Source organism: Plutella xylostella, chromosome 17, assembly GCF_932276165.1.
Source record: "Plutella xylostella chromosome 17, ilPluXylo3.1, whole genome shotgun sequence".
NCBI classification, from domain to species: Eukaryota; Metazoa; Arthropoda; class Insecta; order Lepidoptera; family Plutellidae; genus Plutella; species Plutella xylostella.
In genome coordinates, this window is record NC_063997.1 from 1,528,585 (window position 1) to 1,543,344 (window position 14,760).

Sequence of the window (14,760 nt, forward strand, 5' to 3'; positions counted from 1 at the left end):
GATATTTTATAAACTATATTGAATGGGCTTACAAGACTGTTCACGAAAGAACGACGATTCACCAATATGATAATCATACAAGAGCCATAAATAAGGACTTTTGTATTTTGCAGGTGTAAACTTTTGTATTATAAATTTTAAATAGGAGGTAGGTACCTACATAGTCTTTGTTAAGCATACAAGATCAAACGAGGAATGTGATAATATAAGATGTAATGCCAATCATAGATCAATTACCATTTACTAAGTAGCTATTTTTTTTACAATTGCTAGAGTGTGTTGGTCAGACTGTAGCTACTCAATCATGACACGGGTCTGTTATTGTACTCGGCACCAGATCAGTGTAAAACATAAAGTTAGAGACAACGCACGCTTTAAATAAGCAAAAATGATTGCGGAAATATTAATATTTATATTAACAACGTTAGTAGCGTTCGCGTTCTACAGCTACTATAAGAATCAGAATGTTTTCAAGAGTAAAGATATGAAGTTCCTGCCCGGGTTCCCGATGTTTGGAAATATCATCAAAAGCTCCTTCGGGAAGAATCACATGTTCTATGATCTCGACCGTGTTTACAGAGCTTTTCCGGGTGAAAGGTAATTTATAATTTCAATTTTTTTAAAATATACTTAGTTAACTAAAGTAAAAAACCGATAGTAACTTAAAAAGCTTATACTAAGTTAATACTTAGTATAAGCTTTTTAATGTGTGAGACGACCCGTCAAGAAGTCATTTTGAAAACCAGGAAAATTCGCATTTTAAAATACATGTATACCTACGCATTAATCTGTCCATAAATTTCTGAGCTACATGGTCTGGTCTATGAGTAACATAAACAGACGTATACCTTGGTTATTACTATTACTTTATGAGTATTATTACAGTTATAATATGTATTTTTTTGGCCAGGAGTTAAAAAATATTAAAGTATAAAAATACATAAGTATAAAAAACAATATCAATTTATTTTCTTTCTCTCAAATGATTTGATTGTGAAATGAATTTATAAAGTACCTTATAATTACCTAATACATATAAGTACCTACCTAAAATTACTCATATCAAAAGACCGCAAGTACACCATTATACATTTTACTAGTGAACTCTCTATCAGGTCTATTAGTTTATGACATCCTCGGGACTAACAATACCCATTTAGAACACTGTTTTTGGTGATGATTGCTACAATTACCGTTGTTATCTATTCTGTTCTATGTGTGTGGGCAATTTATCTCAATGTCATATAAATTGCGCAGGTCATAACCGGTAGCTCCGAATATGGAATATGCTTGTTTCATGCTTGTTTGGATTGCCGTTTTTTGGTTGAAATTCTCACGCATCAACAACGAAATGATTTTTAAATAATGTACTTACGTCATCATCATCATAATATATAATCTTGATATACCTACCGTGTTATTTACAACAACAAAAACAGGTTGAACTCATCTTTATAGTCGCAAATATCAATAAAGGTCATACCTCCTACATACATAATAATTATTACGTATATGAGAAGATCTTTGTGTTAGTTAAATCATAATGAAGGTTTATCTAGTAAGGAAAAAATGGTATATCTAGTAAGCCGAACAGGGTTGATACTTGATTGATATATCTCATAAACTTTTCGAAATTCGCAAAAAAAAACGAATCCCAATATGTGTCTAAAGGTTCCAATCGAGAGAGCCAGATGCAGGTACTTACACCCCCCCAGAGAATAGAATAGAATAGAATGTGTCTAACAAGTTCTATGGATAATAGTTAAAAAAATATTGTATCGAAAATTTAAAAATCCTCCAACAGAAGATGTTTAGTATGCCTTTGACTCACTTTCGTCTTACTACCACTTTAGCAACACCATATACTACCCATAAGTTTACAATTATTTGAGAAATTTATAACAATCCCAATCCTGCCCTCACTTCTTAGCTACGTCGGCTACGTGGAAGGCTTCGTGCCGCTGTACCTGATCCGGGACCCCTCCATCATCAGACTCATCACCGTCAAGGACTTCGACCACTTCGTGGACCACCGGCGGTTTGCTACTGATGACTTGTTCAATGAGAGCCTCTTTATGATGACAGGTATGTGAGCATCGTTTTGTGGACCTTTGTCTTTTCAACCCTCTACGGAAAATAGAGATGTTGTAGGTTTAAAGTACCTGTGTATCTGTCTGTGATAGCGTAGCTGCTCCCAAACGGCTGAAACGACTTTTAATTTGTTTTTTTTGCGTCATAGGGCACATGTCTGTGGTCATATGTAATACTTATTATGCCGACTTTTAGTTTTGTTTGTCGGGGCTTTTTAACGTTGGTTAGGTTATAGGGTAAAAGTACTAGTAACTGGCAGTTTAAGCGACTAGCAACACAAAAAAATATATTAAAAATAAAGTATTGGCCTGATTTAAGCACTGGTAGGCTTGAATTACTGGCAATAAGATGACGAACAATTAAAGGCATAAATGGTAAAGATATATGATTAATATTCGATTTTAATAAAGTTTATATCCACTACCCCCAAAAAACCTAGTAACTGGCAGTAAAAATTAGTAACTGTCACATGATGTTTCAGTAACTGGCACCTTTTAAAAAATCATGCAATTAGGTCAATAAGTACTCTAAAATCAATAATATATTTGATATTGGTAATGTACAATAACCTGTCTAGGTTTTGTACCGGTAAGACTCAAAATCATCGTTGTAATGGTCGACTTCTACGACAAAATGACAGTACAAGTATGCGACGAATCGTGGGTCCATATGAATGCAACAAATCGAGAAACCCTTGGATTTGGAAACGGAAATGGAGAAAGCAAATGCTTGTGGACCTTGATGTATTCATTCAGCAGCTTGGGAGAAGTAACCTGGCTAAGTTGAAGACTGCTGACGGAAGTATAGTTGCCTCTAAGCTGAAATTTCTTGAGGAAATTGAAGGTTTTTACGTTTTTCAGCTTCACATGCTCTGGGTAAAGACAGAATTAGTACAGCTCTTCTGAAAGCTATTACTATTCTCGAACAGCTTCTCTCTCAGCTCTCGAAGCTCTTTAACCAATTTTGTTTATAAGTCATGTTTTCAAGCTGTTTTATAAGGTCATCACGAACCGTGTTTCTATCAAGTTCTTCAAGGACTATATAAGAAAGCCTTTACTTCCATTTAGACCTGCGCAGTTCTGGAATTCCCTCGTTGTAACATGCATAGCGGCCTTAATACAGCAACAGTAAGTATATTATGTCTACCTTGGACAGTCTATTCGACTAGGCAGAAGGAACTTCGAAAACGAAGTTGTAAGGTGCATAAAACAAAATATGTATTTCTGGATTGGACTGCATAAGGGAAGATTTGACAAATTTTCACATAAATGCCTGAAGGCAAAGGTCTTCAGTCAATGCGTCTTACTGGTGATGACGTATGGATCATAGACGTGGACGGTTGGACTGGTCCACCGAATCAATCAGCGGGCATTGGAAAGATTGGTGGTTCTTTGAAGGACCATATCAGAAATAAGGTAATCCGTAAGAGAACTTGAGTAACCGATATAGCTCTTAAATTCTATGCTCAAGTGGCATTAGGCAGGCCATAGCTGCCGAAGAACCGATGACCAGTGGGGCAAACGCGCTCTAGAGTGGAGACCACGAACAGGCAAGGGTAGCGGCGGATACCTTCGGGTCAGCTGGACCAACGACCTTATAAAGCTGACCGGTAGTGGCTGGATGAGGAAGGTCAAGAACAGAGTGCAGTGTCTCTGCTGGTGAGAGGTCCAGCAGTGGACAATTACAGACTACCGTAGATTGCCTTGATTTTAGTCATTTTTCTGAAAAGAAACATGAAAGAAATGTTTACCGCACCAGTAAGTGCCAGTTATTGGTGCGTAAAAAAAATGTATGCAGATTAGTAACTGGCAGCCCCGTGCCAGTTATTGAAACAAAGCTGCCTAGACACTGGGGGTTTTTACAGTGCACTTTAAATCGTATTTCCTGTCGATAGAAGGTATAAAATAGCTTAAAATCACAAAACCCAAAATATTAGTAACTGGCAGGGGGGTGCCAGTTACTAAGTGAAGATATAAATTACATTTCAGTAACTAGCACCCTCAAATATAACTCAAAAGCAACTAAAATCACAGTGAATCGGGCTATTATGATATTGTTTAGACCTTCCCCTACTTCCTTGTTATTGTCACACTATCAAAAACTTATTTATTTTCGCGAAAACAGGCCATACAAATTTTGGTGTCTCCTTAAAAAAAACTTAACGCACGTGCATTTTTTTGGCGATCTTCGCCGCTTTGACTGAGATAATTTCCAGCGCCGGAAAATACCCACCTAGCGACGTAAAATTAAACTATAATATCAATGAATAATTGGAGATTGCTGTAAACACATCGAAGATGGTCTTACTATATCCAAAAGCTTAATATATTTAGTTTTATAGTCAAAGTGCCAGTTACTGACACATGCCAGTTATACCACGATTTACCCATCGTCATTTTGTTCACCAAAATGCACCTCTAATATCGTGTGTTATCGTATCGTCAATTATCTAAGTAAAAAAAACAATAATAATGTATGAATATTGACATTGCCTATTAACAATATTATCTCAAGAGGTACCTACTTACTTATAAAGAGTTTGACTACCTTAAGGCATACTTAACCATCCTGCGGTGGTGTCGTTAACAATATTATAGTTATTTGTGGTTTGCTTAGGCTAGCAATGAATGCATCTCTACAGAAAGTAATAATCTGCTGGGCAAAATCGACTTTACAATGAAGCGCCACTAGTTATGTATTTTGACATTGATCTTCCACAGCCGTGATCTGCTCCACCAACCTGTCTTAGGTCAGTGGGGTCACTCTACATAGATTATAAAGAAACTACTCTATCTCGTTGTATAATTCGCGTTTGTTCGTTAGTCGATTTAGAGAGGGGACTGTAGCAATCTGAAACTTCGAAGCACTGTAGTAGGCTGTAGCCTTAGCTTTTGATCATACCGTATAAAATGATGTAGGTATAAGTACATACGTATTACACCATATAAGATAATCTAAACTCATATTAGATATTTATCCTTAAATATATTATTTTCTTTGATAAACAATGGACAACATTTCATTTTCTTTACCCTATATTTTTATTAACTATTCGGAAAGTTTATAAAAAATTAGAGGACCCGTATTTTTTTATTTTGTATATACATTAATTTTTGCATGTTATTTTTAACTTTAAAGTTAATTATTTTAAAACCGGAAGTGACATCACATATTAGGCGCAATTTTTATTTTTGTCTATTGCCTTAGTCTCGAAAAAAAACATAAATGACACTGACAAGTGACATTTAAACTTTGTTTACATGCCAACCAACAAATGGGTCATTTTCAAATGACATTGATATTTCTGATCGATACAAAGTACTTATCATGTAAAAAATAAGCAGAAGCATTTTTCAGAAGCATTTTTTCAGCTATGTAGGCGGTGGCATGCTCTGGGACATATTATATAGAGGTCATCTCTTAATACGTACTAACCATTTTATATGATAAATAACAAAAAATAGTCAGAAAGTGTCAGAACAGAACTTATGAAAATGACCCAAATAAACAACAACGTCACGATAAAACGTCAACGTCAATCAAAAATGAAAGTGACAGTTACTTTGTTTTTAAATCTATAGGCTTTGATCATCAAAATGCATCGCACCTGATGCATGACGTCATCAGCCCTTTTTTACTATTTTATGATTTTCTCAAAAATGATACATCCAAAAAATACAAAAACATTTTTTTTGTGGCCTTTAGAGCTAAATCTCGAAATGGTTTTCGATTTATAGCAGCTTTAGTTTTTTGAAATGTTGTCCATAATGGATTTTGATTAAATAAACAGTGACACGCGCCTTAGCCGTGATTCAATGTATCTATTAGATATGTGATTAGAATTGATTATTCAAATGAGATAAGTTAATGATTACCTGTTGCCTTATAAATTACAAATTACGTGATCAGATATACTGTCTCTATTTGTATATCTGCTAACATTATCACAAAATACAACACACACTTACGGTATGTTATCACCTGTACAAAATATTGCCGTTGTCTATAGGGTATTTCAAATATGGTATACTTACAGAAAGGGGGTTGGTTACTTAGTGGGTCAATCCAAACAACTTTCGTTCTTCGACTTGTTGATACTCGTGTTTTTTTGCTTCTGCATAGTAAACAGTCATGTAGGTAACCATCAACGATTAGAATCTATGGAAAAGCAAGATTTTCAGGAATATCAAAAGCCATACTTATAACAAAAGTTGTGATCATCGGTTTCTGGGACTTCTTTGTTTTATCATCATCTCGTTCATTGTAAACTGCACCACCAAACAAGAGAATATAAGAGTAATCCTAACATAAACTTTAATACTTTTCGGTTCACGATAAATGACCATAAAAGCCGGCGCTATGTGGTAGTAAGGAGCACGTGAGACGAATAAAGTGGATGTTTCCGTCTACGCCTTTTAAACATGCATCAGCAGTTTATTCAAAGGAGAACAATAAAATAGAAAAATAAACTTGCGAGCAATACAAAAGTTCCAGTGACAATGTCACCAAATAATTCCTAAACGGAAAAGGTAGATTAATAAAGCTTCTGTAACATTGAGAATATCTCCAACCAACTAAAAATATAAAAACTGGTTTTTAATTTTTTTTTAATTATTAATTATTTTTTTAATTATTTTTAGTTTATTTGCAATAATTATTTATCAAAAGTAAGATGTAAATGATACCAATAAGTCCTACTTGTCAACACGAATCATTCAAGCCTAAATACGAGGTAGTTGCTATATACCGTTGAGGAGTTCCCTTGACTGCCTTCCGTTTCCATCATCAGATCAGCTCAAGTTCACCATCATATTTTTTGTTATAAGAACTATATTTAAGTTCTAAATTGCATAAGAATCGGTTGATAAGTGCCCAAAATAGAAATCCCATCAAAACAATACTTGTCAAAAAAACCAAGTCTCGTAACTCAGTTGTTCTACGGTAAAAAGTTGTGAGATCCATGTAATACCAAGTCTTATCCACGCACGCATCTCAATCTTAAAAATCTTTAATGTTTTATATAAATATATTGACTCGGCCATCGCATGGAAACACGTGTTAATTAAATTATTTAGTGCGATAACCAAATTCAAGTAAATATAAGAAGAATTGCTTCGAGAAAAGGATGGTACGGCCGTGCCGCTTTTTTGCTCGACTTGGTGGGGGCACTGCCGTGCCCCCAGATAAGTGATTATGACATTATTTAAGCAGTTATGTACCTATCTAGAAAACTGGACCAAAATTGAAAAAAATTACTCGAGTTGGTGGTTGGTGCACGGTAGTGCCTCCAAATATTTCAGTTTTCCCTTGATTCATACACCAAACACTACTTATATTCCAAATTTGAAGCTTCTAGGTCTGCTAGAACTAATTTTTAAACTACTAGTTCAAATTGAATGAAATTTGAAATATACCGTGTCTTTACAATGCCTGCATGGTTAGTGAAAATTCAGTCTTCTAGTTTTATCCACAACGAAGTTACAGGAAAATGGGCTGAATTGCTTCGAGAAAAGGATGGTACGGCCGTGCTGCTTTTTGCTCGACTTGGTGGGTTCACTGCCGTGCTCCCAGATTTATACCCCTGTTTTTACCCCTTTACCCACCCTTGGGGGAGGAATAAAATTCTGAAAAAAAATGGGACCACCTCTGAGCTCGACCCAATACATCAAAAAAAGAATTTTGAAAATCGTTCCATAAATGGCGGAGTAATCGATGAACATACACAAAAAAACATACATACAGACGAATTGAGAACCTCCTCCTTTTTTCGAAGTCGGTTAAAAATACACTTGCGAGCAATACAAAAGTTCCAGTGACAATATCACCAAATTATTCCTTAACGGAAAAGGTAGCTAATAAGTTAATAAAACTTCTGTAACATTGAGAATATCTCCAACCAACTAAAAACGTTCAAATATTTTGTTAATATTTTAATTAAACTAAATGATTTAAAAAAATTGATTTGGTCTCGGTTATTTGAAAATGAACTTCTTCTACTCAAGTGAACTAATTCATACCGGCTTGTACTGGTTATCATCATTTTGATTTAGATTATGATTTTGTTATTATCAAAACACAAATAAAACTGACGCTCTGTAGAGGTAGATAGTGGTCAAGTAGATGGCAGACGATAATTACGAGGGGAATAACCTTATCTTATAAAATAACACAAAACTTTGTTTATAATAAACTAGCTGTTCACGCGAGCTTCGTTTCGCCTTAAAAAGTGTTCCCGTGGGAATTCCGGGAATAAAAAGTAGCCTATGTTTTTTATCAGGGTCAGACCATATGTATACCAAATTTCATTCAAATCCGTTCAGTAGTTTTGGCGTGAAAGAGTAACAGATAGACAGACACAGTTACTTTCGCATTTATAATATTAGTTAGGATAAGGATATGGCTGATATAATATTATTATGATCGTGATTTTCTTCTGTTTGCTACGAATGATATTGATAATTTCACTACGGTGACAAACCCTATCCAGTGTACCTATCACGAACTTGTTTTGAAAACTATTTTCGGATTCAAAATGTATTGAATTTGACTCTTAACTTTGTAAATGTTATTTGGTTTAGATAGGGTCCCTTCGCGATAGGGCCGCAGCTCTAGTCTTTGTGAAGGCATGATTTACTGACTACTTATCCCACTTCTGACAACAGGCGACAGATGGCGAGACATGCGGTCGACGCTGAGCCCCGCGTTCACCGGCTCCAAGATGAGGCAGATGGTGCCCTTCATGAACGAGACCAGCAACAACATCGTGCATTACTTGAGAGGTAATTATCAACCAATGATAAGGCAGGATTCAGAGCGAGTCCTTATCGACGAATAGCAACCGAGCCGCATTGATAGCGCGCACCAATGGCGTCGCGCGATTCTGATGCATTACTTCTTCTTAAGTCCTTTAACTCCTAGTGGAGCATAGGGCCGCAACTACAGCTTTCCACTTCTGACGATCAGAGGCAGCAGCCACAACTTCTGGCCAGCTCATGTTGATCGACTTGATCTCCTGGGCTAATGTCCTTATCCAAGTTATTCTTGGGCGCCCTATCCTTCTTTTTCCTTGCGGGGCAAACACTAGGGCCTGCTTTGTGAGGCGAGAGTCCTCCTGCCGCAACGAATGACCTATCCAGCGCCATTTTCGATCGAGGATCTCTAAATGCGTAGGTCTCTGGTTTGTGAGAGTCCAAAGGTCTTCATTTCTGATGGTTCGTGGCCAAAATATTCCCAGAATTTGTCGCAAGCACTTGTTTATAAAAACTTGAAGCTTGTGGGAAATATCTTTACGCACAAACCAAGTCTCGCACCCGTATAAGAGGACAGTTTTTACGTTGGAGTTAAAGATCCTGATTTTGGTGTTACGGTTGATGTTCTTGGAACGCCAGAAGTTCTTCAGTTGTCCGAACACTGCTCGTGCCTTGTTGATTCTCGCCTCGACGTCAATATCCGTGCCTCCGTTGTGATCTATCATGCTACCGAGATAGCAGAATTTTTCCACTTGTTCTATGTTCTTGCCATTAATCTGAATGGGTTCTATGTCGTCTGTGTTTATTCGCATATCTTTGGTCTTATACACGTTGACACGCATTCCATATTCGGCAGATATTGTGACTAAGTCCAAGGTCTTTTGCTGTAGATCCTCCCGGCTTGCGGATAGTAAGCATAGGTCGTCGGCATAATCAATGTCTTCGAGGTCACGGTTTGGGCGCCAAGGTATGCCTCTTTCCTTATCTTTAACCACTCTGCGCATCACTTCGTCTATTACGACAAGAAAGAGGAACGGTGACATAAGGCATCCCTGTTTAACTCCAGCAGATACATTTATAGCTTCAGACAGCTGTCCACGATGTATCACTCTGCACGTGGAGCCAACATACAAGTTTCGGACCAGATTTATAATTTTCCCTGGTACGCCCTTCTGTCGAAGTACTTTCCACATAGTATCCCATTGTATAGTGTCGAACGCTTTTTCAAAATCTACAAACAGAGCATAGACTTCGTTTTGCATCTCTCTGCATTGTTCAATCACTATACGCAAGACATTTATTTGGTCCGTACAGGAGCGGTTTACCCGGAAGCCTCCTTGTTCATCTCTGAATTTTGGTTCCATCACCGTCGCCATACGCTGTAGCAGGATTTTCGCTAGAATTTTGGAGCACATCGGCAGTAAGCTGATTCCCCGATAGTTGTTACAGTCTGACATGCTTCCCTTTTTCGGTACTTTGACAATGTATCCCTCTTTCCATTCCCTCGGTATTTCTTCTGACTCCCAGATTCTTTCAGACTCTGACGCATTACACCGTCACTTTACAATATATCCTGAAGTGACTTCGTCATCAGGCAACACAAATTCTCTTCGTAACGGATGTCAGCTTGTTGGAATGTATGTACTAGGTTACATTTAAAAAACGCCCATTTCATTACCTACCTGTTCATTTCAAGAATGTTGATGCGTATATAAATCGCAATACAATGTTACCTTCACCACTACAAACATACCACTCATGCATAATACTGTTTCAGAAACCGAAGGACAAGACATAGACGCTTCTCGACTGATTCGTTGCTACACGAATGACGTCATCGCTTCAACGATATTCGGTCTCCAAGTGAACTCGCTGAAAGATCCTGAAAATGATTTTTACAAGGCTGGACAGAGCTTGGTGGTGGGAAATTCTTTGACGCGAAGGCTTTCCTTTTTCATCGTCATGACTATTCCAGCTTTGTCAAAGGTAAATTAAATTAAAAAATAAGCTAAATTCTGACATAATATTATCCCTGGCTGAAACGTAGCTTACATTTGGAAAAAAAAAGCTTAACTTATTTAAAGGCTTTTGATGGGCCAAGTTTCTAGGACACAGGTAATTAGTTGCTTATTTTCAGATAACTGTAAGCATTTACTTCTTTTCTAGTTCTTCCCCTTCTTCCCGAAAGAAACGACTGATTTCTTCAGAGGAATAGTGCTGAAGACCATGCAGCATCGCGAGAACAACAACATCGAACGACCAGACATGATACAAATGTTGATGGAAGCTGCAAAGGGTATTAACAGCAGTTTTTTTGCTAATCATAATTTTAATTGACATGGCAAAGTCAACACGATGACCCCTGAACTTTGACATTCAAAAAAGTAATATAAGAAGCTCAATTTATATTTTACACAAAAGTATTGTCCGTAACATTTAAAAAATATTTTTTTTCGCTCATAGTTTGACTTTGTGTTTCCTATCTCGTACAGGTACATTAAAGATGCAAACCCACGACAAGTTAGATGACATAGGGTTTGCCACTACCGATGAAGCGGACATCAAACCTAAGGGTGAAATGAGGCGTAAGTTTTATGAATATCATCTATTTCTTAAGCTGTTTTTTTTTGTTTTTACAGAAAATATCTTGGAAAAAATATATTTGGAAAGTTAAATAACATTTTCTGTTTTCTACAGAATGGACACCCGACACTTTGGCTGCTCAAGCCTTTTTGTTCTTCTTCGGAGGCTTCGAGAGTTCAGCATCAGTCATCGTGATGGCAGTCCACGAGCTGGCCGTCAACCCTGAAGCTCAGGGGAAACTTTACGAAGAGGTGAAAGAATACCACGAGAAACACGGAAAGATGACGTATGAAGGCGTACAGAAGATGACGTATCTGGATTGTGTTGCTAATGGTAAGATATGCGTTTTTGAACACTGTGGCGTTACCACCTACCATTACCTAAACATTAGCAATGCAACGCTCGGTTGTCAAATCGGTAATCGTTACTTGTATGGATCTGATAGATGTTAGACAGGCGGGCGACGTTGCTTATGGATTGTTGATTGCTATGTGTCGGTGGTGGTACGGTTTCTGGTATTTGTACAGCTGTTATTATAATAGTCAAATGCTTTACAGAGGCACTGAGGAAGTGGTCCCCGGCGGTAATAACGAACAGGGTTTGCGTCAAACCCTACGTATTGCCTCCTCCAAGGGAAGGTGGTAAGCCAGTACAAGTGAGTCAAACAATGATAATCATTAAATATAAGTAGGTACTTGAAATTATTCAAAGTGTAATAAAACAGTGTTTATGCATTCAGATGATCTCATATACACCTCTTGTTATGTATGTAGGATGATGTACTTATAGCATTTGTGGTCTGCACTAAGCTCCTTATGGGGAAATCTTGGGCCAAACTCTACATGATTTCTACATTGGGTTAAATTTAAAATACTATGCTTTCCATGCTATGAAACTCATCTCAACTATCTCATCATGTATAACTGTGGGATAACTTTGCAGTGATCACAGGATAAGATACTATTTTCGAAACTACACAAACATTATGGAAAAAACAAAAGTCACTTTTGGAACCAACAAATTTGCCTTACATTTTGACAGTGACAGTTGACGATACTGTTCTTTTTCCATATGTTTGTATAGTCTCGATAAAAGTATCGAATCCTGTGATCGCTGCACTTGTATGGTCCGACCGACAAAATGTTTGACAGGCGAGCGACGTTGCTATTCAGTGGTGATATTACGGTAGCTGATCTAACTATAATTTTCAGTTGGAAGTTGGAGACGGTATCTACAATTCGGTCAGTTCTGTGCACTGGGACGAACAGTATTATCCGGAACCTGAAAAGTTCAAGCCTGAAAGATTCAATGACGAGAACAAACATAAGATCCAGCCATTTACGTTCATGCCTTTTGGAACTGGACCCAGGAATTGCATCGGTATGTTTATTTTTCGTACCTTAAAAACTGGTCGTCCCCCAGTAGGCGCGGCGTATTCCGTGATACACGGTAACTCCTGGCAGGGTATGGTGAAATTCATGAATTTTTTCATTATTATCATCATTAGAATAAATAGCTCATAGTAATCCACTGCTGGTTACTATGAAGGAGAGGCACAATACTCTGTCTTTGGCCTTCCTCATCCAGTCATAACCATCCTATTTAAGTGGATGTTGTTAATGATACTGAAATCAAGGCGTGAATTTTGGCAAACACCATATCAAATCTTTCTATGCAACAAACGAGTGAGAATGTTTGATATATTTAACACCTCTAAAACTTACAAGTATAGAATATAAACCATTGCGCGGGAGAGGATATTCAAAACGCACACGTCTAAAACTACACTAATTGGTAATTCCTCTGCAGCGTCCAGGTTCGCGATCCTGGAGCTGAAGGTGCTCCTCTACCACATCGTGCTGAACTTTGAGATCCAGAAGTGCGGCAAGACGTCCGACCCCGTCCAGCTGGCGCCCGGGGACTTCAACATCCGCGCCGTCGGCGGCTCCTGGGTCAAGTTCAGCTCCAGGAATTAAAGAAGACCATGAGATTTGGACTATTTGCAGTCTGAAGTTCATTCAAAAAGTGACAAACCAAATTCTAACACAGAATAAAATGTACACTTTGCCAGTCCCAATGATCCCCTACCTCATAACTCAAAGAATCGAATTCTTGCACAGAATAAAATTTATTGAATGCTAGTCAAAATGATCCGCTCCCCTATAACTCAAAGAATCGTACCACCACCGACATTAGCGGTGGTGGTAATATAGCAGCTAGTAGAGTTATGGGGGAGGGGCTCAATGGGACTGGCAAAGTGTAAATTTTATTGAATGTTAGAATTGGGTTTGTCACTTTTTAGACAAATTTCAGGTCGCAGATGTTTAGGAAGGATAATAATAATATTATTATGTATTATACAATAAACTTGATTTTGGAGTTTCACAACTTAGGGTTATGGCTGTGAATGCGTGATAGAGCTGAATGTAAATTTTTCATGTAAATTACTGACGGAATTAGTTATTTAAATAATAAGATTTAACATATTATAATATTATAGTTTAGTAAATTAGTAAATAATACAAAAGTTTAATATATACGATTATATTTTTATACCTAAACCCACTACCTAAGTTTATACAAGTGCTTGTATTGTCCACATGAGTAAGATTTAAAATTATTAAAATAATTTGGAAATACCTTATTAATTGCGTCATTGAACAATTGACTCGTGTTACGTATCTCAGATACTAAATTGACCAAATATGACAAATTATCACAAGTTATGAATTCATTCTAAATTTATTTTATTCAACTGGAAAGAACTCACACACACGCACTCACGCCTTGTACTAATGTACTCCCTTGCGGGGTAGGCAGAGGTGCATTGCTGCACCCACTTTTCGCCAGAGTGTTATGTTAGTCCCAATGTAATAGGGGGCGGGCCTATTGCCATTTTACGGGCACATCCAAGACCCGAGAACAAATATCTGTGTTTAAACAAATATCTGCCCCAGCCGGGAATCGAACCCGGGACCATCGGCTCAGTAGTCAGGGTCACTAACCACTACGCCATTCGGTCGTCTAAGGACTGGAAAGAACTCTTATCTGAAATAAAAGAATCGACTTTAGTAGAAGACGAGGAGATGTCGATTCTCCCATAAAAAGTGCGAAACCAACTATGGAATTTTGTATGGTGGATCTAAAAAGTTAATTTGCAACGTTATATTTCTTGGAACAATAACTCAGATGGCCTATAGATCATGTGGAGATATTTATTATATGTCAATTTTATTATTCCCTGATTTACCATAAATATACCTAAATGCCCATTATGGGATCCTATAATGATGTAGGTAGGTAGGTATATATATGATTATGAATAGTTAGTGCTATA

The 14,760-nt window shown here is 37.3% G+C and overlaps 1 protein-coding gene across 1 annotated transcript; it reads left to right on the plus strand.

Annotated features, from left to right (window-relative positions):
- Positions 1 to 321: 321 nt before the first annotated feature.
- LOC105383605 (probable cytochrome P450 9f2) lies at positions 322 to 13,962 on the plus strand. The gene is made up of 10 exons (XM_048627088.1): positions 322 to 597; positions 1,931 to 2,085; positions 8,754 to 8,870; positions 10,618 to 10,826; positions 11,007 to 11,136; positions 11,333 to 11,425; positions 11,538 to 11,756; positions 11,981 to 12,078; positions 12,635 to 12,803; positions 13,233 to 13,962. Exons 1-10 carry the CDS (start codon positions 389 to 391, stop codon positions 13,397 to 13,399), a joined length of 1,566 nt encoding a protein of 521 aa, XP_048483045.1. The 5' UTR covers positions 322 to 388; the 3' UTR covers positions 13,400 to 13,962.
- The last annotated feature ends 798 nt before the right edge of the window (positions 13,963 to 14,760 follow it).

Coding starts and splice junctions, on each gene's coding strand:
- LOC105383605 (XM_048627088.1), top strand. CDS start 389: ATGATTGCGGAAATATTAATATTTATATTAACAACGTTAGTAGCGTTC. Junction 11,137..11,332: donor GTTGATGGAAGCTGCAAAGG/GTATTAACAGCA, acceptor TATCTCGTACAG/GTACATTAAAGATGCAAACC. Junction 11,757..11,980: donor TCTGGATTGTGTTGCTAATG/GTAAGATATGCG, acceptor AATGCTTTACAG/AGGCACTGAGGAAGTGGTCC.